Source organism: Coregonus clupeaformis, unplaced genomic scaffold, assembly GCF_020615455.1.
Source record: "Coregonus clupeaformis isolate EN_2021a unplaced genomic scaffold, ASM2061545v1 scaf1011, whole genome shotgun sequence".
Lineage (NCBI taxonomy): Eukaryota > Metazoa > Chordata > Actinopteri > Salmoniformes > Salmonidae > Coregonus > Coregonus clupeaformis.
The window spans coordinates 159096-181786 of NW_025534465.1; the positions used below are offsets into that span (position 1 = coordinate 159096).

Here is a 22691-nt window from a genome sequence, read left to right on the forward strand (position 1 = left end):
GGGAGTCACTCAGGCCAACATAGAAATCAACAAACTAGAACCCCCAACATAGAGATACAACACATAGAATGAACACACCCTGGCTCAACATATAGAGTCCCAGAGCCAGGGTGTGACATTTAGTCATTAAAATGTTTCAATCCAATTTTTATTGGTTTAGTCATCAAAACATTTCACTTCCTCTTTTTATTGGTTTAGTCATTAAAATGTTTCACTTCCTATTTTTATTGGTTTAGTCATTAAAATGTTTCAATCCTATTTTTATTGGTTTAGTCATCAAAACGTTTCACTTCCTATTTGTATTGGTTTAGTCATCAAAACGTTTCAATCCTATTTTTATTGGTTTAGTCATCAAAACGTTTCACTTCCTATTTTTATTGGTTTAGTCATCAAAACGTTTCACTTCCCCAGAATGTATTGTTGCTGTGTGAGCAGTGATGTATTTCTAACTGCTGTCTGAAGCATTACTGTGTGTAATCCAGTGAGTGGGAGGTATTGTTGCGTTAGTAGCTAACTGCTATAATACAGTGAGTGGGAGGTATTGTTGTGTTAGTAGCTAACTGCTATAATCCAGTGAGTGGGAGGTATTGTTGTGTTAGTAGCTAACTGCTATAATCCAGTGAGTGGGAGGTATTGTTGTGTTAGTAGCTAACTGCTATAATACAGTGAGTGGGAGGTATTGTTGTGTTAGTAGCTAACTGCTATAATCCAGTGAGTGGGAGGTATTGTTGTGTTAGTAGCTAACTGCTATAATACAGTGAGTGGGAGGTATTGTTGTGTTAGTAGCTAACTGCTATAATACAGTGAGTGGGAGGTATTGTTGTGTTAGTAGCTAACTGCTATAATACAGTGAGTGGGAGGTATTGTTGTGTTAGTAGCTAACTGCTATAATCCAGTGAGTGGGAGGTATTGTTGTGTTAGTAGCTAACTGCTATAATACAGTGAGTGGGAGGTATTGTTGTGTTAGTAGCTAACTGCTATAATACAGTGAGTGGGAGGTATTGTTGCGTTAGTAGCTAACTGCTATAATCCAGTGAGTGGGAGGTATTGTTGTGTTAGTAGCTAACTGCTATAATACAGTGAGTGGGAGGTATTGTTGTGTTAGTAGCTAACTGCTATAATCCAGTGAGTGGGAGGTATTGTTGTGTTAGTAGCTAACTGCTATAATACAGTGAGTGGGAGGTATTGTTGTGTTAGTAGCTAACTGCTATAATCCAGTGAGTGGGAGGTATTGTTGTGTTAGTAGCTAACTGCTATAATCCAGTGAGTGGGAGGTATTGTTGTGTTAGTAGCTAACTGCTATAATCCAGTGAGTGGGAGGTATTGTTGTGTTAGTAGCTAACTGCTATAATACAGTGAGTGGGAGGTATTGTTGTGTTAGCAGCTAACTGCTATAATACAGTGAGTGGGAGGTATTGTTGTGTTAGTAGCTAACTGCTATAATACAGTGAGTGGGAGGTATTGTTGTGTTAGTAGCTAACTGCTATAATACAGTGAGTGGGAGGTATTGTTGTGTTAGTAGCTAACTGCTATAATACAGTGAGTGGGAGGTATTGTTGTGTTAGTAGCTAACTGCTATAATCCAGTGAGTGGGAGGTATTGTTGTGTTAGTAGCTAACTGCTATAATACAGTGAGTGGGAGGTATTGTTGTGTTAGCAGCTAACTGCTATAATACAGTGAGTGGGAGGTATTGTTGTGTTAGTAGCTAACTGCTATAATACAGTGAGTGGGAGGTATTGTTGTGTTAGTAGCTAACTGCTATAATACAGTGAGTGGGAGGTATTGTTGTGTTAGTAGCTAACTGCTATAATACAGTGAGTGGGAGGTATTGTTGTGTTAGTAGCTAACTGCTATAATCCAGTGAGTGGGAGGTATTGTTGTGTTAGTAGCTAACTGCTATAATCCAGTGAGTGGGAGGTATTGTTGTGTTAGTAGCTAACTGCTATAATACAGTGAGTGGGAGGTATTGTTGTGTTAGCAGCTAACTGCTATAATACAGTGAGTGGGAGGTATTGTTGTGTTAGTAGCTAACTGCTATAATACAGTGAGTGGGAGGTATTGTTGTGTTAGTAGCTAACTGCTATAATACAGTGAGTGGGAGGTATTGTTGTGTTAGTAGCTAACTGCTATAATCCAGTGAGTGGGAGGTATTGTTGTGTTAGTAGCTAACTGCTATAATACAGTGAGTGGGAGGTATTGTTGTGTTAGTAGCTAACTGCTATAATACAGTGAGTGGGAGGTATTGTTGTGTTAGTAGCTAACTGCTATAATCCAGTGAGTGGGAGGTATTGTTGTGTTAGTAGCTAACTGCTATAATACAGTGAGTGGGAGGTGTTGTTGTGTTAGTAGCTAACTGCTATAATACAGTGAGTGGGAGGTATTGTTGTGTTAGTAGCTAACTGCTATAATACAGTGAGTGGGAGGTATTGTTGTGTTAGTAGCTAACTGCTATAATACAGTGAGTGGGAGGTGTATTGTTGTGTTAGTAGCTAACTGCTATAATCCAGTGAGTGGGAGGTATTGTTGTGTTAGTAGCTAACTGCTATAATACAGTGAGTGGGAGGTATTGTTGTGTTAGTAGCTAACTGCTATAATACAGTGAGTGGGAGGTATTGTTGTGTTAGCAGCTAACTGCTATGATACAGTGAGTGGGAGGTATTGTTGTGTTAGCAGCTAACTGCTATAATCCAGTGAGTGGGAGGTATTGTTGTGTTAGCAGCTAACTGCTATAATACAGTGAGTGGGAGGTATTGTTGTGTTAGTAGCTAACTGCTATAATACAGTGAGTGGGAGGTATTGTTGTGTTAGTAGCTAACTGCTATAAGACAGTGAGTGGGAGGTATTGTTGTGTTAGTAGCTAACTGCTATAATACAGTGAGTGGGAGGTATTGTTGTGTTAGTAGCTAACTGTTATAATACAGTGAGTGGGAGGTATTGTTGTGTTAGTAGCTAACTGCTATAATCCAGTAAGTGGGAGGTATTGTTGTGTTAGCAGCTAACTGCTATAATCCAGTGAGTGGGAGGTATTGTTGTGTTAGCAGCTAACTGCTATAATACAGTGAGTGGGAGGTGTTGTTGTGTTAGTAGCTAACTGCTATAATACAGTGAGTGGGAGGTATTGTTGTGTTAGTAGCTAACTGCTATGATACAGTGAGTGGGAGGTATTGTTGTGTTAGTAGCTAACTGCTATAATACAGTGAGTGGGAGGTATTGTTGTGTTAGTAGCTAACTGCTATAATCCAGTGAGTGGGAGGTATTGTTATGTTAGTAGCTAACTGCTATAATCCAGTGAGTGGGAGGTATTGTTGTGTTAGTAGCTAACTGCTATAATCCAGTGAGTGGGAGGTATTGTTGTGTTAGTAGCTAACTGCTATAATACAGTGAGTGGGAGGTATTGTTGTGTTAGCAGCTAACTGCTATAATCCAGTGAGTGGGATGTATTGTTGTGTTAGCAGCTAGCTGCTATAATACAGTGAGTGGGAGGTATTGTTGTGTTAGTAGCTAACTGCTATAATACAGTGAGTGGGAGGTATTGTTGTGTCAGTAGCTAACTGCTATAAGACAGTGAGTGGGAGGTATTGTTGTGTTAGTAGCTAACTGCTATAATACAGTGAGTGGGAGGTATTGTTGTGTTAGTAGCTAACTGCTATAATCCAGTGAGTGGGAGGTATTGTTGTGTTAGTAGCTAACTGCTATAATCCAGTGAGTGGGAGGTATTGTTGTGTTAGTAGCTAACTGCTATAATACAGTGAGTGGGAGGTATTGTTGTGTTAGCAGCTAACTGCTATAATCCAGTGAGTGGGAGGTATTGTTGTGTTAGTAGCTAACTGCTATAATACAGTGAGTGGGAGGTATTGTTGTGTTAGTAGCTAACTGCTATAATCCAGTGAGTGGGAGGTATTGTTGTGTTAGTAGCTAACTACTATAAGACAGTGAGTTGGAGGTATTGTTGTGTTAGTAGCTAACTGCTATAATACAGTGAGTGGGAGGTATTGTTGTGTTAGTAGCTAACTGCTATAATCCAGTGAGTGGGAGGTATTGTTGTGTTAGTAGCTAACTGCTATAATCCAGTGAGTGGGAGGTATTGTTGTGTTAGTAGCTAACTGCTATAATACAGTGAGTGGGAGGTATTGTTGTGTTAGCAGCTAACTGCTATAATCCAGTGAGTGGGAGGTATTGTTGTGTTAGTAGCTAACTGCTATAATACAGTGAGTGGGAGGTATTGTTGTGTTAGTAGCTAACTGCTATAATACAGTGAGTGGGAGGTATTGTTGTGTTAGTAGCTAACTGCTATAATCCAGTGAGTGGGAGGTATTGTTGTGTTAGCAGCTAACTGCTATAATCCAGTGAGTGGGAGGTATTGTTGTGTTAGTAGCTAACTGCTATAAGACAGTGAGTGGGAGGTATTGTTGTGTTAGTAGCTAACTGCTATAATACAGTGAGTGGGAGGTATTGTTGTGTTAGTAGCTAACTGCTATAAGACAGTGAGTGGGAGGTATTGTTGTGTTAGTAGCTAACTGCTGTAATCCAGTGAGTGGGAGGTATTGTTGTGTTAGTAGCTAACTGCTATAATACAGTGAGTGGGAGGTATTGTTGTGTTAGCAGCTAACTGCTATGATACAGTGAGTGGGAGGTATTGTTGTGTTAGTAGCTAACTGCTATAATACAGTGAGTGGGAGGTATTGTTGTGTTAGTAGCTAACTGCTATAATACAGTGAGTGGGAGGTATTGTTGTGTTAGTAGCTAACTGCTATAATAGAGTGAGTGGGAGGTATTGTTGTGTTAGTAGCTAACTGCTATAATCCAGTGAGTGGGAGGTATTGTTGTGTTAGTAGCTAACTGCTATAATCCAGTGAGTGGGAGGTATAGTTGTGTTAGTAGCTAACTGCTATAATCCAGTGAGTGGGAGGTATTGTTGTGTTAGTAGCTAACTGCTATAATCCAGTGAGTGGGAGGTATTGTTGTGTTAGTAGCTAACTGCTATAATCCAGTGAGTGGGAGGTATTGTTGTGTTAGTAGCTAACTGCTATAATACAGTGAGTGGGAGGTATAGTTGTGTTAGTAGCTAACTGTTATAATCCAGTGAGTGGGAGGTATTGTTGTGTTAGTAGCTAACTGCTATAATCCAGTGAGTGGGAGTTATTGTTGTGTTAGTAGCTAACTGCTATATTCCAGTGAGTGGGAGGTATTGTTGTGTTAGTAGCTAACTGCTATGATACAGTGAGTGGGAGGTATTGTTGTGTTAGTAGCTAACTGCTATAATCCAGTGAGTGGGAGGTATTGTTGTGTTAGTAGCTAACTGCTATAATACAGTGAGTGGGAGGTATTGTTGTGTTAGTAGCTAACTGCTATAATACAGTGAGTGGGAGAATTGTTGTGTTTGCAGCTAACTGCTATAATACAGTGAGTGGGAGGTATTGTTGTGTTAGTAGCTAACTGCTATAATACAGTGAGTGGGAGGTATTGTTGTGTTAGTAGCTAACTGCTATAATACAGTGAGTGGGAGGTATTGTTGTGTTAGTAGCTAACTGCTATAATACAGTGAGTGGGAGGTATTGTTGTGTTAGTAGCTAACTGCTATAATACAGTGAGTGGGAGGTATTGTTGTGTTAGTAGCTAACTGCTATAATACAGTGAGTGGGAGGTATTGTTGTGTTAGTAGCTAACTGCTATAATCCAGTGAGTGGGAGGTATTGTTGTGTTAGTAGCTAACTGCTATAATACAGTGAGTGGGAGGTATTGTTGTGTTAGTAGCTAACTGCTATAATACAGTGAGTGGGAGGTATTGTTGTGTTAGTAGCTAACTGCTATAATACAGTGAGTGGGAGGTATTGTTGTGTTAGTAGCTAACTGCTATAATCCAGTGAGTGGGAGGTATTGTTGTGTTAGTAGCTAACTGCTATAATACAGTGAGTGGGAGGTATTGTTGTGTTAGTAGCTAACTGCTATAATCCAGTGAGTGGGAGGTATTGTTGTGTTAGTAGCTAACTGCTATAATACAGTGAGTGGGAGGTATTGTTGTGTTAGTAGCTAACTGCTATAATACAGTGAGTGGGAGGTATTGTTGTGTTAGTAGCTAACTGCTATAATACAGTGAGTGGGAGGTATTGTTGTGTTAGTAGCTAACTGCTATAATACAGTGAGTGGGAGGTATTGTTGTGTTAGTAGCTAACTGCTATAATACAGTGAGTGGGAGGTATTGTTGTGTTAGTAGCTAACTGCTATAATCCAGTGAGTGGGAGGTATAGTTGTGTTAGTAGCTAACTGCTATAATACAGTGAGTGGGAGGTATTGTTGTGTTAGCAGCTAACTGCTATAATACAGTGAGTGGGAGGTATTGTTGTGTTAGTAGCTAACTGCTATAATACAGTGAGTGGGAGGTATTGTTGTGTTAGTAGCTAACTGCTATAATACAGTGAGTGGGAGGTATTGTTGTGTTAGTAGCTAACTGCTATAATCCAGTGAGTGGGAGGTATTGTTGTGTTAGTAGCTAACTGCTATAATACAGTGAGTGGGAGGTATTGTTGTGTTAGCAGCTAACTGCTATAATACAGTGAGTGGGAGGTATTGTTGTGTTAGTAGCTAACTGCTATAATACAGTGAGTGGGAGGTATTGTTGTGTTAGTAGCTAACTGCTATAATACAGTGAGTGGGAGGTATTGTTGTGTTAGTAGCTAACTGCTATAATCCAGTGAGTGGGAGGTATTGTTGTGTTAGTAGCTAACTGCTATAATACAGTGAGTGGGAGGTATTGTTGTGTTAGTAGCTAACTGCTATAATACAGTGAGTGGGAGGTATTGTTGTGTTAGTAGCTAACTGCTATAATACAGTGAGTGGGAGGTATTGTTGTGTTAGTAGCTAACTGCTATAATACAGTGAGTGGGAGGTATTGTTGTGTTAGTAGCTAACTGCTATAATACAGTGAGTGGGAGGTATTGTTGTGTTAGTAGCTAACTGCTATAATACAGTGAGTGGGAGGTATTGTTGTGTTAGTAGCTAACTGCTATAATACAGTGAGTGGGAGGTATTGTTGTGTTAGTAGCTAACTGCTATAATACAGTGAGTGGGAGGTATTGTTGTGTTAGTAGCTAACTGCTATAATACAGTGAGTGGGAGGTATTGTTGTGTTAGTAGCTAACTGCTATAATACAGTGAGTGGGAGGTATTGTTGTGTTAGTAGCTAACTGCTATAATACAGTGAGTGGGAGGTATTGTTGTGTTAGTAGCTAACTGCTATAATCCAGTGAGTGGGAGGTATTGTTGTGTTAGTAGCTAACTGCTATAATACAGTGAGTGGGAGGTATTGTTGTGTTAGTAGCTAACTGCTATAATACAGTGAGTGGGAGGTATTGTTGTGTTAGTAGCTAACTGCTATAATCCAGTGAGTGGGAGGTATTGTTGTGTTAGTAGCTAACTGCTATAATACAGTGAGTGGGAGGTATTGTTGTGTTAGTAGCTAACTGCTATAATACAGTGAGTGGGAGGTATTGTTGTGTTAGTAGCTAACTGCTATAATACAGTGAGTGGGAGGTATTGTTGTGTTGGTAGCTAACTGCTATAATACAGTGAGTGGGAGGTATTGTTGTGTTAGTAGCTAACTGCTATAATACAGTGAGTGGGAGGTATTGTTGCGTTAGTAGCTAACTGCTATAATCCAGTGAGTGGGAGGTATTGTTGCGTTAGTAGCTAACTGCTATAATACAGTGAGTGGGAGGTATTGTTGTGTTAGTAGCTAACTGCTATAATACAGTGAGTGGGAGGTATTGTTGTGTTAGTAGCTAACTGCTATAATACAGTGAGTGGGAGGTATTGTTGTGTTAGTAGCTAACTGCTATAATCCAGTGAGTGGGAGGTATTGTTGTGTTAGTAGCTAACTGCTATAATACAGTGAGTGGGAGGTATTGTTGTGTTAGTAGCTAACTGCTATAATACAGTGAGTGGGAGGTATTGTTGTGTTAGTAGCTAACTGCTATAATCCAGTGAGTGGGAGGTATTGTTGTGTTAGTAGCTAACTGCTATAATACAGTGAGTGGGAGGTATTGTTGTGTTAGTAGCTAACTGCTATAATCCAGTGAGTGGGAGGTATTGTTGTGTTAGTAGCTAACTGCTATAATCCAGTGAGTGGGAGGTATTGTTGTGTTAGTAGCTAACTGCTATAATCCAGTGAGTGGGAGGTATTGTTGTGTTAGTAGCTAACTGCTATAGTACAGTGAGTGGGAGGTATTGTTGTGTTAGTAGCTAACTGCTATAATACAGTGAGTGGGAGGTATTGTTGTGTTAGTAGCTAACTGCTATAATCCAGTGAGTGGGAGGTATTGTTGTGTTAGTAGCTAACTGCTATAATCCAGTGAGTGGGAGGTATTGTTGTGTTAGTAGCTAACTGCTATAATACAGTGAGTGGGAGGTATTGTTGTGTTAGCAGCTAACTGCTATAATCCAGTGAGTGGGAGGTATTGTTGTGTTAGTAGCTAACTGCTATAATACAGTGAGTGGGAGGTATTGTTGTGTTAGTAGCTAACTGCTATAATACAGTGAGTGGGAGGTATTGTTGTGTTGGTAGCTAACTGCTATAATACAGTGAGTGGGAGGTATTGTTGTGTTAGTAGCTAACTGCTATAATACAGTGAGTGGGAGGTATTGTTGTGTTAGTAGCTAACCGCTATAATACAGTGAGTGGGAGGTATTGTTGTGTTAGTAGCTAACTGCTATAATACAGTGAGTGGGAGGTATTGTTGTGTTAGTAGCTAACTGCTATAATACAGTGAGTGGGAGGTATTGTTGTGTTAGTAGCTAACTGCTATAATACAGTGAGTGGGAGGTATTGTTGTGTTAGTAGCTAACTGCTATAATACAGTGAGTGGGAGGTATTGTTGTGTTAGTAGCTAACTGCTATAATACAGTGAGTGGGAGGTAGTGTTGTGTTAGTAGCTAACTGCTATAATACAGTGAGTGGGAGGTATTGTTGTGTTAGTAGCTAACTGCTATAATACAGTGAGTGGGAGGTATTGTTGTGTTAGTAGCTAACTGCTATAATACAGTGAGTGGGAGGTAGTGTTGTGTTAGTAGCTAACTGCTATAATCCAGTGAGTGGGAGGTATTGTTGTGTTAGTAGCTAACTGCTATAATACAGTGAGTGGGAGGTATTGTTGTGTTAGTAGCTAACTGCTATAATCCAGTGAGTGGGAGGTAGTGTTGTGTTAGTAGCTAACTGCTATGATACAGTGAGTGGGAGGTATTGTTGTGTTAGTAGCTAACTGCTATAATACAGTGAGTGGGAGGTATTGTTGCATTTGTAGCTAACTTCTGTCTGTCTTCCAGGGAATGCGGAGCAGAAACCTTTGTCAACTTTGCTTCGTTTGAGAGAGACGGCAAACTGCCCTACAACTGGTAGGAATTACCACGTCTCTACCCTGAACCAGAAACCCAAAACACCAAGTCAGCTGTCCTCAGGCAACAAGACTATCTGAATGTCCAAAATCCATCTAGAATCTGACCCACAGATGAACCCAGAGATGACGCTAGTGACGAACCTAGTGATGAAACCAGAGATTAAACTAGAGATGTCTTTGACCCAGATGAGGTCTCCCCTACTGCACTGTGATCTGTGACACAGAGGGGATCTATAGTCTTAATCCACCGTTACCTTCTATTGAGCAGATCACAGCCTCAGGAATCACCCAGAGATCCATCTCAATCCGTATCAGTAGGAATGACCTCTACTCCAACTGTCAGACCAGACCAGGGATATACAGTGAGGGAAAAAAGTATTTGATCCCCTGCTGATTTTGTACGTTTGCCCACTGACAAAGACATGATCAGTCTATAATTTTAATGGTAGGTTTATTTGAACAGTGAGAGACAGAATAACAACAACAAAAATCGAGAAAAACACATGTCAAAAATGTTATACATTGATTTGCATTTTAATGAAGGAAATAAGTATTTGACCCCTCTGCAAAACATTACTTAATACTTGGTGGAAAAACCCTTGTTGGCAATCACAGAGGTCAGACGTTTCTTGTAGTTGCCACCAGGTTTGCACACATCTCAGGAGGGATTTTGTCCCACTCCTCTTTGCAGATCTTCTCCAAGTCATTAAGTTTTCGAGGCTGACGTTTGGCAACTCGAACCTTCAGCTCCCTCCACAGATTTTCTATGGGATTAAGGTCTGGAGACTGGCTAGGCCACTCCAGGACCTTAATGTGCTTCTTCTTGAGGCACTCCTTTGTTGCCTTGGCCGTGTGTTTTGGGTCATTTTCATGCTGGAATACCCATCCACAACCCATTTTCAATGCCCTGGCTGAGGGAAGGAGGTTCTCACCCAAGATTTGACGGTACATGGCCTCGTCCATCATCCCTTTGATGCGGTAAAGCTGTCCTGTCCCCTTAGCAGAAAAACACCCCCAAAGCATAATGTTTCCACCTCCATGTTTGACGGTGGGGATGGTGTTCTTGAGGTCATAGGCAGCATTCTTCCTCCTCCAAACACGGCGAGTTGAGTTGATGCCAAAGAGCTCGATTTTGGTCTCATCTGACCACAACACTTTCACCCAGTTCTCCTCTGAATCATTCAGATGTTCATTGGCAAACTTCAGACGGGCCTGTATATGTGCTTTCTTGAGCAGGGGGACCTTGCGGGCGCTGCAGGATTTCAGTCCTTCACGGTGTAGTGTGTTACCAATTATTTTCTTGGTGACTATGGTCCCAGCTGCCTTGAGATCATTGACAAGATCCTCCCGTGTAGTTCTGGGCTGATTCCTCACCGTTCTCCTGATCATTGCAACTCCACGAGGTGAGATCTTGCATGGAGCCCCAGGCCGAGGGAGATTGACAGGTATTTTGTGTTTCTTCCATTTGCGAATAATCGCACCAACTGTTGTCACCTTCTCACCAAGCTGCTTGGCGATGGTCTTGTAGCCCATTCCAGCCTTGTGTAGGTCTACAATCTTGTCCCTGACATCCTTGGAGAGCTCTTTGGTCTTGGCCATGGTGGAGAGTTTGGAATCTGATTGATTGATTGCTTCTGTGGACAGGTGTCTTTTATACAGGTAACTGAGATTAGGAGCACTCCCTTTAAGAGTGTGCTCCTAATCTCAGCTCGTTACCTGTATAAAAGACACCTGGGAGCCAGAAATCTTTCTGATTGAGAGGGGGTCAAATACTTATTTCCCTCATTAAAATGCAAATCAATTTATAACATTTTTGACATGCGTTTTTTTGGATTTTTGTTGTTGTTATTCTGTCTCTCACTGTTCAAATAAACCTACCATTAAAATGATAGACTGATCATTTCTTTGTCAGTGGGCAAACGCACAAAATCAGCAGGGGATCAAATACTTTTTTCCCTCACTGTACGTATCAGTAGGAATGACCTCTACTCCAACTGTCTCTGTTTAACGCTGGCTGGAGTTAGTGGGTTTTGATGAAAGTGTAGTATTTCTAATCTCAGATGAACAAAGTGCAAATGTAGAGGCCAGCATGGCTTCTTCTGTAAGGGGAAATGGGAATAACTAATTTGGGATGGAGTTTTGGCTCCTAGACACGTTTAGTATTTAATGGAACATTTCAACTATGGACAAACCCTTCAACAATTGAGACTCTGTACCTTTTATCAAGAGATGGTTGTTGAATTATTAGACAATCAACTGGCAGGTATGTCCAGTAAACGATGCCCTTCTGAAGGTGTTGATATCAGGCTAATAATGATGATTAATGATTAATATAACGGCTTAAAGACGGTCAGTTAAGGCAGGCCTTGGCTTCCATCCTAAAGACATACATACCTCCCATCACTGAGCCATATCTCATCACAGTGTGGTGTTAACGTGAAGCATCGGTTTCAGCTCATCAGTACAGTGGTGTTCGTGTGGTTGATCCAGGACTGCAGAGCTTGTGCTCTGAATGTGAATGATGTAGAATGGCTAGCTAGGCGTTAGTTCTGTTAGGGTGAACAAGTTGACTCCCGGGTGGCGCAGTGGTCTAAGGCACTGCATCGCCGTGCTAGCTGTGCCACTAGAGATCCTGGTTCGAGTACAGGCTCTGTCGCAGCCGGGCCGCGACCGGGAGACCCATGGGCGGCGCACAATTGGTCCAGCGTCGTCCAAGGTAGGGGAGGGTTTGGCCGGCAGGGATGTGGGTTCGTTTCCCACGGGGGGCCAGTATGAAAAAAAACAAAAACAAAAACAAAAAAACATGTATGTACTCACTAACTGTGAGTCGCTCTGGATAAGAGCGTCTGCTAAATGACTATAATGTAAAAATGTAAATGAAAGTTATTTAGATCAGAAGGAATATTGTTGTGGAAGAACAAGTCCTTGTTAACCATAGGAATGGTACCATGTATTTGATGTGTATTTATCTACGTGGAGGGAATTAATCCTCACGATAGGCTACTGTAAAGGAGAACAGGTGTTAGACATCAACATTGGCCCTAAGCACATTGATTCCTTCTACTGAGGAGGTGTTAGTGGAGTGATCAAGAGAAGACAGTCTCTGAAACAGAACAGAAGGCTGTTATTGTCTTGACTAGAGAGTGAAAGACATGTAGACTGCAGTAGGCCTTAGAAACAGGATCAGACTGCATGGTGCATTAACTGTGTTGACCACTGAGAGGAACTACTCTACCTCTCTGCCATGTTACTAATGGTGGTCTGTTCTGTCCCAACCTGTCTGTCTGTTCTGTCCCAACCTGTCTGTCTGTTCTGTCCCAACCTCTGTCTGTTCTGTCCCAACCTGTCTGTCTGTTCTGTCCCAACCTGTCTGTCTGTTCTGTCCCAACCTGTCTGTCTGTTCTGACCCAAACTGTCTGTCTGTTCTGTCCCAACCTGTGTCTGTTCTGTCCCAACCTCTCTGTCTGTTCTGTCCCAACCTGTCTGTCTGTTCTGTCCCAACCTGTCTGTCTGTTCTGTCCCAACCTGTCTGTCTGTTCTGTCCCAACCTGTCTGTCTGTTCTGTCCCAACCTGTCTGTCTGTTCTGTCCCAACCTGTCTGTCTGTTCTGACCCAACCTGTCTGTCTGTTCTGTCCCAACCTGTCTGTCTGTTCTGACCCAACCTGTCTGCCTGTTCTGTCCCAACCTGTGTCTGTTCTGTCCCAACCTGTCTGTCTGTTCTGTCCCAACCTGTCTGTTCTGTCCCAACCTGTCTGTCTGTTCTGTCCCAACCTGTCTGTCTGTTCTGTCCCAACCTGTCTGTCTGTTCTGTCCCAACCTGTCTGTCTGTTCTGTCCCAACCTGTGTCTGTTCTGTCCCAAACTGTCTGTCTGTTCTGTCCCAACCTGTCTGTCTGTTCTGACCCAACCTGTCTGTCTGTTCTGTCCCAACCTGTCTGTCTGTTCTGTCCCAACCTGTCTGTCTGTTCTGTCCCAACCTGTCTGTCTGTTCTGTCCCAACCTGTCTGTCTGTTCTGACCCAACCTGTCTGTCTGTTCTGACCCAACCTGTCTGTCTGTTCTGACCCAACCTGTCTGTCTGCCTGCCTGTCTGTCTGTCTGTCTGTCTGTCTGTCTGTCTGTCTGTCTGACCCCTTCAGGCGAAGGAGCCTCTTTGCCTTCCTCACCCTGCTACCATCCTGCCTTTGGACTGACTATCTTTTGGCTTTTTATATTAATCCTTGGTAAGTAACTGTTTTGGGGCATGTGTAAGAAAAGCTGTCCTGTCTGTCCTCTGACCATAGACACCGAGCTACCAGAAAGGTTCCTTTGCTATTGATTGATGTGACTTAAATAGTCTTTAGGCAGACATTTCACAAACAAATGATCTGCATTTTCACTGAGAAAAGAGCCAGAATCCTAGGAGCACACCTCTATCCCGGCGTGATCAGAGAGTGTTCAGATCAATGGAGATCTTTCTAGTAATCCTCTGTCTGTGGTTGGAAGAGTCCCTCACGTAATAAATGCTCTTCAAGCTGTATTCAATAACACAGCATGACCAAGGTACTAACGGTACTGTAGCATGATACTAGCAGCAGCTTGGCCTTGCTGTCTGCACGCCGTCTGCACGCTTTCCAATCACTGGTTTGTTTCTGTAGTGGTTGCTTTGGGGAATGGAATGGTAGACTATAGTGGCAGTGGGATGGTCTTCTGCTATAGGTTCCATAGGTTGGGTGGTGATTTGAGCCCAGTGGGGATTGAATAAGGGAGCATGGGACGAACCAAGCGTGTTTGTACTTTCTATTAGTGGGTTGTTCTCTGGACAGAAATCACCTGGAGCATGCTGCTGTTCCGTAGGTTAGAGAACAAGCGGTCATTTGATGTGATGTTGGACCACTGTGTTCTGTTGGGAACTAAATGTCTGATGATGTATACAAGATGGTCTAACACCAGACAATCATGGATCTCTTTCCGTCTGTATTTTATAGGAGCAAGACTGCTTTAAAGAAACGGAAGCTAACAAGGTAACCCTACTAGGCAAAGTGTCTGTGTGCTACAGTATGTGTCTGTGAGGAAGTGTGTTCATCTGTGTGTGAAGTGTGTTCATCTGTGTGTGAAGTGTGTTCATCTGTGTGTGAAATGTGTTAATCTGTGTGTGAAGTGTGTTAATCTGTGTGTGAAGTGTGTTCATCTGTGTGTGAAGTGTGTTCATCTGTGTGTGAAGTGTGTTCATCTGTGTGTGAAGTATATGAATATGTGTGTGTGATGTATGTTAATCTGTGTGTGTGAAGTGTGTTAATCTGTGTGTGAAGTATGTTTGTGCGTGTGTGTGTGTGAAGTGTGTTAATCTGTGTGCGTATGTGTGAAGTGTGTGTGTGTCAGTGCTATTAACAGTCTTCAGATAGTAATCAAACCAACACAGTCAAGATATATTTAACCCCACCAGAGACCATCACACACAACTAATCTAATCCATCAGATTACAGCTGCTTCACAGCTCCGCTCCTTCTGAACCCTCTGTCTGTCTGTCTGTCTGTCTGTCTGTCTGTCTGTCTGTCTGTCTGTCTGTCTGTCTGCCAGTTAGCAACACTTTCACAAACACTGTGTAATCCCATCAGATGGATTCATATTCATCCATACAGGCTGCTGTCTGTCAACGAGCACCAACACTAGACAGCCCTGTCCAGCTGGATGACCGTTCTGTGTGTTGTGTTTCAGCCCTGTCCAGCTGGATGACTGTTCTGTGTGTTGTGTTTCAGCCCTGTCCAGCTGGATGACTGTTCTGTGTGTTGTGTTTCAGCCCTGTCCAGCTGGATGACCGTTCTGTGTGTTGTGTTTCAGCCCTGTCCAGCTGGATGACTGTTCTGTGTGTTGTGTTTCAGCCCTGTCCAGCTGGATGACCGTTCTGTGTGTTGTGTTTCAGCCCTGTCCAGCTGGATGACCGTTCTGTGTGTTGTGTTTCAGCCCTGTCCAGCTGGATGACCGTTCTGTGTGTTGTGTTTCAGCCCTGTCCAGCTGGATGACCGTTCTGTGTGTTGTGTTTCAGCCCTGTCCAGCTGGATGACTGTTCTGTGTGTTGTGTTTCAGCCCTGTCCAGCTGGATGACTGTTCTGTGTGTTGTGTTTCAGCCCTGTCCAGCTGGATGACCGTTCTGTGTGTTGTGTTTCAGCCCTGTCCAGCTGGATGACCGTTCTGTGTGTTGTGTTTCAGCCCTGTCCAGCTGGATGACCGCTCTGTGTGTTGTGTTTCAGCCCTGTCCAGCTGGATGACTGTTCTGTGTGTTGTGTTTCAGCCCTGTCCAGCTGGATGACCGTTCTGTGTGTTGTGTTTCAGCCCTGTCCAGCTGGATGACTGTTCTGTGTGTTGTGTTTCAGCCCTGTCCAGCTGGATGACTGTTCTGTGTGTTGTGTTTCAGCCCTGTCCAGCTGGATGACTGTTCTGTGTGTTGTGTTTCAGCCCTGTCCAGCTGGATGACTGTTCTGTGTGTTGTGTTTCAGCCCTGTCCAGCTGGATGACCGTTCTGTGTGTTGTGTTTCAGCCCTGTCCAGCTGGATGACCGTTCTGTGTGTTGTGTTTCAGCCCTGTCCAGCTGGATGACCGTTCTGTGTGTTGTGTTTCAGCCCTGTCCAGCTGGATGACTGTTCTGTGTGTTGTGTTTCAGCCCTGTCCAGCTGGATGACTGTTCTGTGTGTTGTGTTTCAGCCCTGTCCAGCTGGATGACTGTTCTGTGTGTTGTGTTTCAGCCCTGTCCAGCTGGATGACCGTTCTGTGTGTTGTGTTTCAGCCCTGTCCAGCTGGATGACCGTTCTGTGTGTTGTGTTTCAGCCCTGTCCAGCTGGATGACCGCTCTGTGTGTTGTGTTTCAGCCCTGTCCAGCTGGATGACCGTTCTGTGTGTTGTGTTTCAGCCCTGTCCAGCTGGATGACCGCTCTGTGTGTTGTGTTTCAGCCCTGTCCAGCTGGATGACTGTTCTGTGTGTTGTGTTTCAGCCCTGTCCAGCTGGATGACTGTTCTGTGTGTTGTGTTTCAGCCCTGTCCAGCTGGATGACTGTTCTGTGTGTTGTGTTTCAGCCCTGTCCAGCTGGATGACTGTTCTGTGTGTTGTGTTTCAGCCCTGTCCAGCTGGATGACCGTTCTGTGTGTTGTGTTTCAGCCCTGTCCAGCTGGATGACCGTTCTGTGTGTTGTGTTTCAGCCCTGTCCAGCTGGATGACCGCTCTGTGTGTTGTGTTTCAGCCCTGTCCAGCTGGATGACTGTTCTGTGTGTTGTGTTTCAGCCCTGTCCAGCTGGATGACCGCTCTGTGTGTTGTGTTTCAGCCCTGTCCAGCTGGATGACTGTTCTGTGTGTTGTGTTTCAGCCCTGTCCAGCTGGATGACCGTTCTGTGTGTTGTGTTTCAGCCCTGTCCAGCTGGATGACTGTTCTGTGTGTTGTGTTTCAGCCCTGTCCAGCTGGATGACTTTGATGCGTACCTCAAAGACATGAGCAAAGACTCTGCCTACAAGTTCTCTCTGCAGTTTGAGGTAGTATTCTGATGACCTATGATACACAGAAATATGATCATGTTATACCTGGATTAGATATTGTGTTTGAGTCGTCTCTCATGGCCTGTCATGTGTCCCATGTGTCTGTCATGTGTCCCATGTGTCTGTCATGTGTCCCGTGTGTCTGTCATGTGTCCCGTGTGTCTGTCATGTGTCCCGTGTCTCTGTCATGTGTCCCATGTGTCTGTCATGTGTCCCGTGTGTCTGTCATGTGTCTGTCATGTGTCTGTCATGTGTCTGTCATGTGTCTGTCATGTGTCTGTCATGTGTCCCATGTGTTGTAGGAGCTGAAGAGCGTAGGTCTGGATCTTTCCCATGATGCAGCAGACCTGCCTATCAACAGACCCAAGAACCGCTACACCAACATCCTGCCATGTGAGTGGCCGGGGAACTCTATCTACTAATAGCAGACACTATGCCAAATATAACAGTATGCTGAAACATGGTAGTTTATCTGTAGAAACAGACAGGAAACAGATAACTGATGAGCACTGAATATAACTGAATATAACCATGACTTTCCCCAGATGACTTCAGCAGAGTGAAACTGATCTATTTACATAACGACGAGGGCTCTGACTACATCAACGCCAACTACATACCAGTAAGTAGCAGTACATACCAACTACATACCAGTAAGTAGCAGTACATACCAACTACATACCAGTAAGTAGCAGTACATACCAACTACATACCAGTAAGTAGCAGTACATACCAACTACATACCAGTAAGTAGCAGTACATACCAACTACATACCAGTAAGTAGCAGTACATACCAACTACATACCAGTAAGTAGCAGTACATACCAACTACATACCAGTAAGTAGCAGTACATACCAACTACATACCAGTAAGTAGCAGTACATACCAACTACATACCAGTAAGTAGCAGTACATACCAGCTACATACCAGTAAGTAGCAGTACATACCAGCTACATACCAGGAAGTACCAGTGCATACCAACTACAGACCAGTAAGTGCATACCAACTACATACCAGTAAGTAGCAGTACATACCAACTACGTACCAGTGCATACCAACTACATTCCAGTAAGTACCAGTACATACAGTGGGGAAAAAAAGTATTTAGTCAGCCACCAATTGTGCAAGTTCTCCCACTTAAAAAGATGAGAGAGGCCTGTAATTTTTATCATAGGTACACGTCAACTATGACAGACAAAATGAGGAAAAAAAATCCAGAAAATCACATTGTAGGATTTTTAATGAATTTATTGGCATATGATGGTGGAAAATAAGTATTTGGCCAATAACAAAAGTTTCTCAATACTTTGTTATATACCCTTTGTTGGCAATGACACAGGTCAAACGTTTTCTGTAAGTCTTCACAAGGTTTTCACACACTGTTGCTGGTATTTTGGCCCATTCCTCCATGCAGATCTCCTCTAGAGCAGTGATGTTTTGGGGCTGTCGCTGGGCAACACAGACTTTAAACTCCCTCCAAAGATTTTCTATGGGGTAGAGATCTGGAGACTGGCTAGGCCACTCCAGGACCTTGAAATGCTTCTTACGAAGCCACTCCTTGCGTTGCCCGGCGGTGTGTTTGGGATCATTGTCATGCTGAAAGACCCAGCCACGTTTCATCTTCAATGCCCTTGCTGATGGAAGGAGGTTTTCACTCAAAATCTCACGATACATGGCCCCATTCATTCTTTCCTTTACACGGATCAGTCATCCTGGTCCCTTTGCAGAAAAAACTGCCCCAAAGCATGATGTTTCCAACCCCATGCTTCACAGTAGGTATGGTGTTCTTTGGATGCAACTCAGCATTCTTTGTCCTCCAAACACGACGAGTTGAGTTTTTACCAAAAAAGTTATATTTTGGTTTCATCTGACCATATGACATTCTCCCAATCCTCTTCTGGATCATCCAAATGCACTTCAGACGGGCCTGGACATGTACTGGCTTAAGCAGGGGGACACGTCTCCCACTGCAGGATTTGAGTCCCTGGCGGCGTAGTGTGTTACTGATGGTTGGCTTTGTTACTTTGGTCCCAGCTCTCTGCAGGTCATTCACTAGGTCCCCCGTGTGGTTCTGGGATTTTTGCTCACCGTTCTTGTGATCATTTTGACCCCACGGGGTGAGATCTTGCGTGGAGCCCCAGATCGAGGGAGATTATCAGTGGTCTTGTATGTCTTCCATTTCCTAATAATTGCTCCCACAGTTGATATCTTCAAACCAAGCTGCTTACCTATTGCAGATTCAGTCTTCCCAGCCTGGTGCAGGTCTACTTTTTTGTTTTTGGTGTCCTTTGACAGCTCTTTGGTCTTGGCCATTGTGAAGTTTGGAGTGTGACTGTTTGAGGTTGTGGACAGGTGTCTTTTATACTGATAACAAGTTCAAACAGGTGCCATTAATACAGGTAACGAGTGGAGGACAGAGGAGCCTCTTAAAGAAGAAGTTACAGGTCTGTGAGAGCCAGACATCTTGCTTGTTTGTAGGTGACCAAATACTTATTTTCCACCATAATTTGCAAATAAATTCATTAAAAATCCTACAATGGGATTTTCTGGATTTTTTTTTCTCAATTTGTCTGTCATAGTTGACGTGTACCTATGATGAAAATTACAGGCATCTCTCATCTTTTTAAGTGGGAGAACTTGCACAATTGGTGGCTGACTAAATACTTTTTTTCCCCACTGTACCAGCTACATACCAGTAAGTAGCAGTACATACCAACTACGTACCAGTACATACCAGTAAGTAGCAGTACATACCAACTACGTACCAGTACATACCAGCTACATACCAGTAAGTAGCAGTACATACCAAATACGTACCAGTACATACCAGCTACATACCAGTAAGTAGCAGTACATACCAACTACGTACCAGTACATACCAACTACATTCCAGTAAGTAGCAGTACATACCAACTACATACCAGTAAGTAGCAGTACATACCAACTACATACCAGTAAGTAGCAGTACATACCAGCTACATACCAGTAAGTAGCAGTACATATCAACTACATACCAGTAAGTAGCAGTACATACCAACTACATACCAGTAAGTAGCAGTACATACCAACTACATACCAGTAAGTAGCAGTACATACCAACTACATACCAGTACATACCAACTACATTCCAGTAAGTACCAGTACATACCAGCTACATACCAGTACATACCAACTACATACCAGTAAGTAGCAGTACATACCAACTACATACCAGTACATACCAACTACATTCCAGTAAGTAGCAGTACATACCAGCTACATACCAGTAAGTAGCAGTACATACCAACTACATACCAGTAAGTAGCAGTACATACCAACTACATACCAGTAAGTAGCATTACATACCAACTACATACCAGTAAGTAGCAGTACATACCAACTACATACCAGTAAGTAGCAGTACATACCAACTACATACCAGTACATACCAACTACATTCCAGTAAGTACCAGTACATACCAGCTACATACCAACTACATACCAGTACATACCAACTACATACCAGTAAGTACCAGTACATACCAACTACATACCAGTAAGTAGCAGTACATATCAACTACATACCAGTAAGTAGCAGTACATACCAACTACATACCAGTAAGTAGCAGTACATACCAACTACATACCAGTAAGTAGCAGTACATATCAACTACATACCAGTAAGTAGCAGTACATACCAACTACATACCAGTAAGTAGCAGTACATACCAACTACATACCAGTAAGTAGCAGTACATATCAACTACATACCAGTAAGTAGCAGTACATACCAACTACATACCAGTAAGTACCAGCTACATACCAGTAAGTAGCAGTACATACCAACTACATACCAGTACATACCAGCTACATACCAGTAAGTAGCAGTACATACCAACTACATACCAGTACATACCAGCTACATACCAGTAAGTAGCAGTACACACCAACTACATACCAGTAAGTACCAGTGCATACCAGCTACATACCAGTAAGTGTCTGCTAACTCAATGTCAATGTAGGGATCTGGTCAATACAGTGAACACAGCAAATACAGGGACCAGAGAGACCACAGGCATGATGCGTGATGGATGTTACAGTCATCCCATTGCAACATTTCTCTTCCTCTCCCCCTCCAGGGTTATAAATCCCCCAGAGAGTACATCGCCACCCAGGGCCCTCTGCCTGAGACCTTAACCTCAACACTAACCATAACCCTGGTTTTCTCCCTCTATAGGGTTATAAATCCCCCAGAGAGTACATCGCCACCCAGGGCCCTCTGCCTGAGACCTTAACCTCAACACTAACCATAACCCTGGTTTTCTCCCCCTCTATAGGGTTATAAATCCCCCAGAGAGTACATCGCCACCCAGGGCCCTCTGCCTGAGACCTTAACCTCAACACTAACCATAACCCTGGTTTTCTCCCCCTCCAGGGTTATAAATCCCCCAGAGAGTACATCGCCACCCAGGGCCCTCTGCCTGAGACCTTAACCTCAACACTAACCATAACCCTGGTTTTCTCCCTCTATAGGGTTATAAATCCCCCAGAGAGTACATCGCCACCCAGGGCCCTCTGCCTGAGACCTTAACCTCAACACTAACCATAACCCTGGTTTTCTCCCCTCCAGGGTTATAAATCCCCAGAGAGTACATCGCCACCCAGGGGCCCTCTGCCTGAGACCTTAACCTCAACACTAACCATAACCCTGGTTTTCTCCCCTCCAGGGTTATAAATCCCCCCAGAGAGTACATCGCCACCCAGGGCCCTCTGCCTGAGACCTAACCTCAACACTAACCATAACCCTGGTTTTCTCCCTCTATAGGGTTATAAATCCCCCAGAGAGTACATCGCCACCCAGGGCCCTCTGCCTGAGACCTTAACCTCAACACTAACCATAACCCTGGTTTTCTCCCCTCTATAGGGTTATAAATCCCCCAGAGAGTACATCGCCACCCAGGGCCCTCTGCCTGAGACCTTAACCTCAACACTAACCATAACCCTGGTTTTCTCCCTCTATAGGGTTATAAATCCCCCAGAGAGTACATCGCCACCCAGGGCCCTCTGCCTGAGACCTTAACCTCAACACTAACCATAACCCTGGTTTTCTCCCCCTCTATAGGGTTATAAATCCCCCAGAGAGTACATCGCCACCCAGGGCCCTCTGCCTGAGACCTTAACCTCAACACTAACCATAACCCTGGTTTTCTCCCCCTCCAGGGTTATAAATCCCCCAGAGAGTACATCGCCACCCAGGGCCCTCTGCCTGAGACCTTAACCTCAACACTAACCATAACCCTGGTTTTCTCCCCCTCCAGGGTTATAAATCCCCCAGAGAGTACATCGCCACCCAGGGCCCTCTGCCTGAGACGAGGAACGACTTCTGGAACATGGTCCTGCAGCAGAAGAGCCACATCATTGTGATGCTGACGCAGTGTAACGAGAGACGCAGGGTGAAGTGTGACCACTACTGGCCGTTCACAGACGAGCCGGTGGCCTACGGAGAGATCAGTGTTGAGATGCTGTCAGAGTCCGAATCACCAGAGTGGACCGTACGGAACTTCAGACTGGGATATGTGAGTGGAGCTGGTGCAGGACACAGATTTACCAAAGACTTTTGGGGGGCATGTGCTCAAACAAAAAGAAAGTTACTTGTTGAGCAATTATTAGGCCTACACGAAGAGGGGAAATCAGCACAATCTGAGGAGTATTTTGCAAAAACTATTTTGAACTGAAAATAAATACTGCACTTATTAACGATGACCAACACAATTCCAGTCAAAATAGAGTCCAGAGGAAGCAGAGATCAGAGGAAG

At 43.6% G+C, this 22691-nt stretch overlaps 1 protein-coding gene across 1 annotated transcript in view; it reads left to right on the forward strand.

Moving 5' to 3' along the window:
* LOC121562181 (receptor-type tyrosine-protein phosphatase O-like) overlaps positions 1 to 22451 on the forward strand; it is a gene marked incomplete at its 3' end in the record, with an annotated part of 138739 nt that extends 116288 nt beyond the window's left edge. The window contains 7 exon segments of the mRNA XM_045217329.1: positions 9320 to 9388; positions 13529 to 13612; positions 14357 to 14392; positions 16809 to 16890; positions 17196 to 17286; positions 17439 to 17515; positions 22194 to 22451. Of these exon segments, the coding sequence (XP_045073264.1) occupies positions 9320 to 9388; positions 13529 to 13612; positions 14357 to 14392; positions 16809 to 16890; positions 17196 to 17286; positions 17439 to 17515; positions 22194 to 22451 (697 nt within the window).
* Positions 22452 to 22691: the final 240 nt, after the last annotated feature.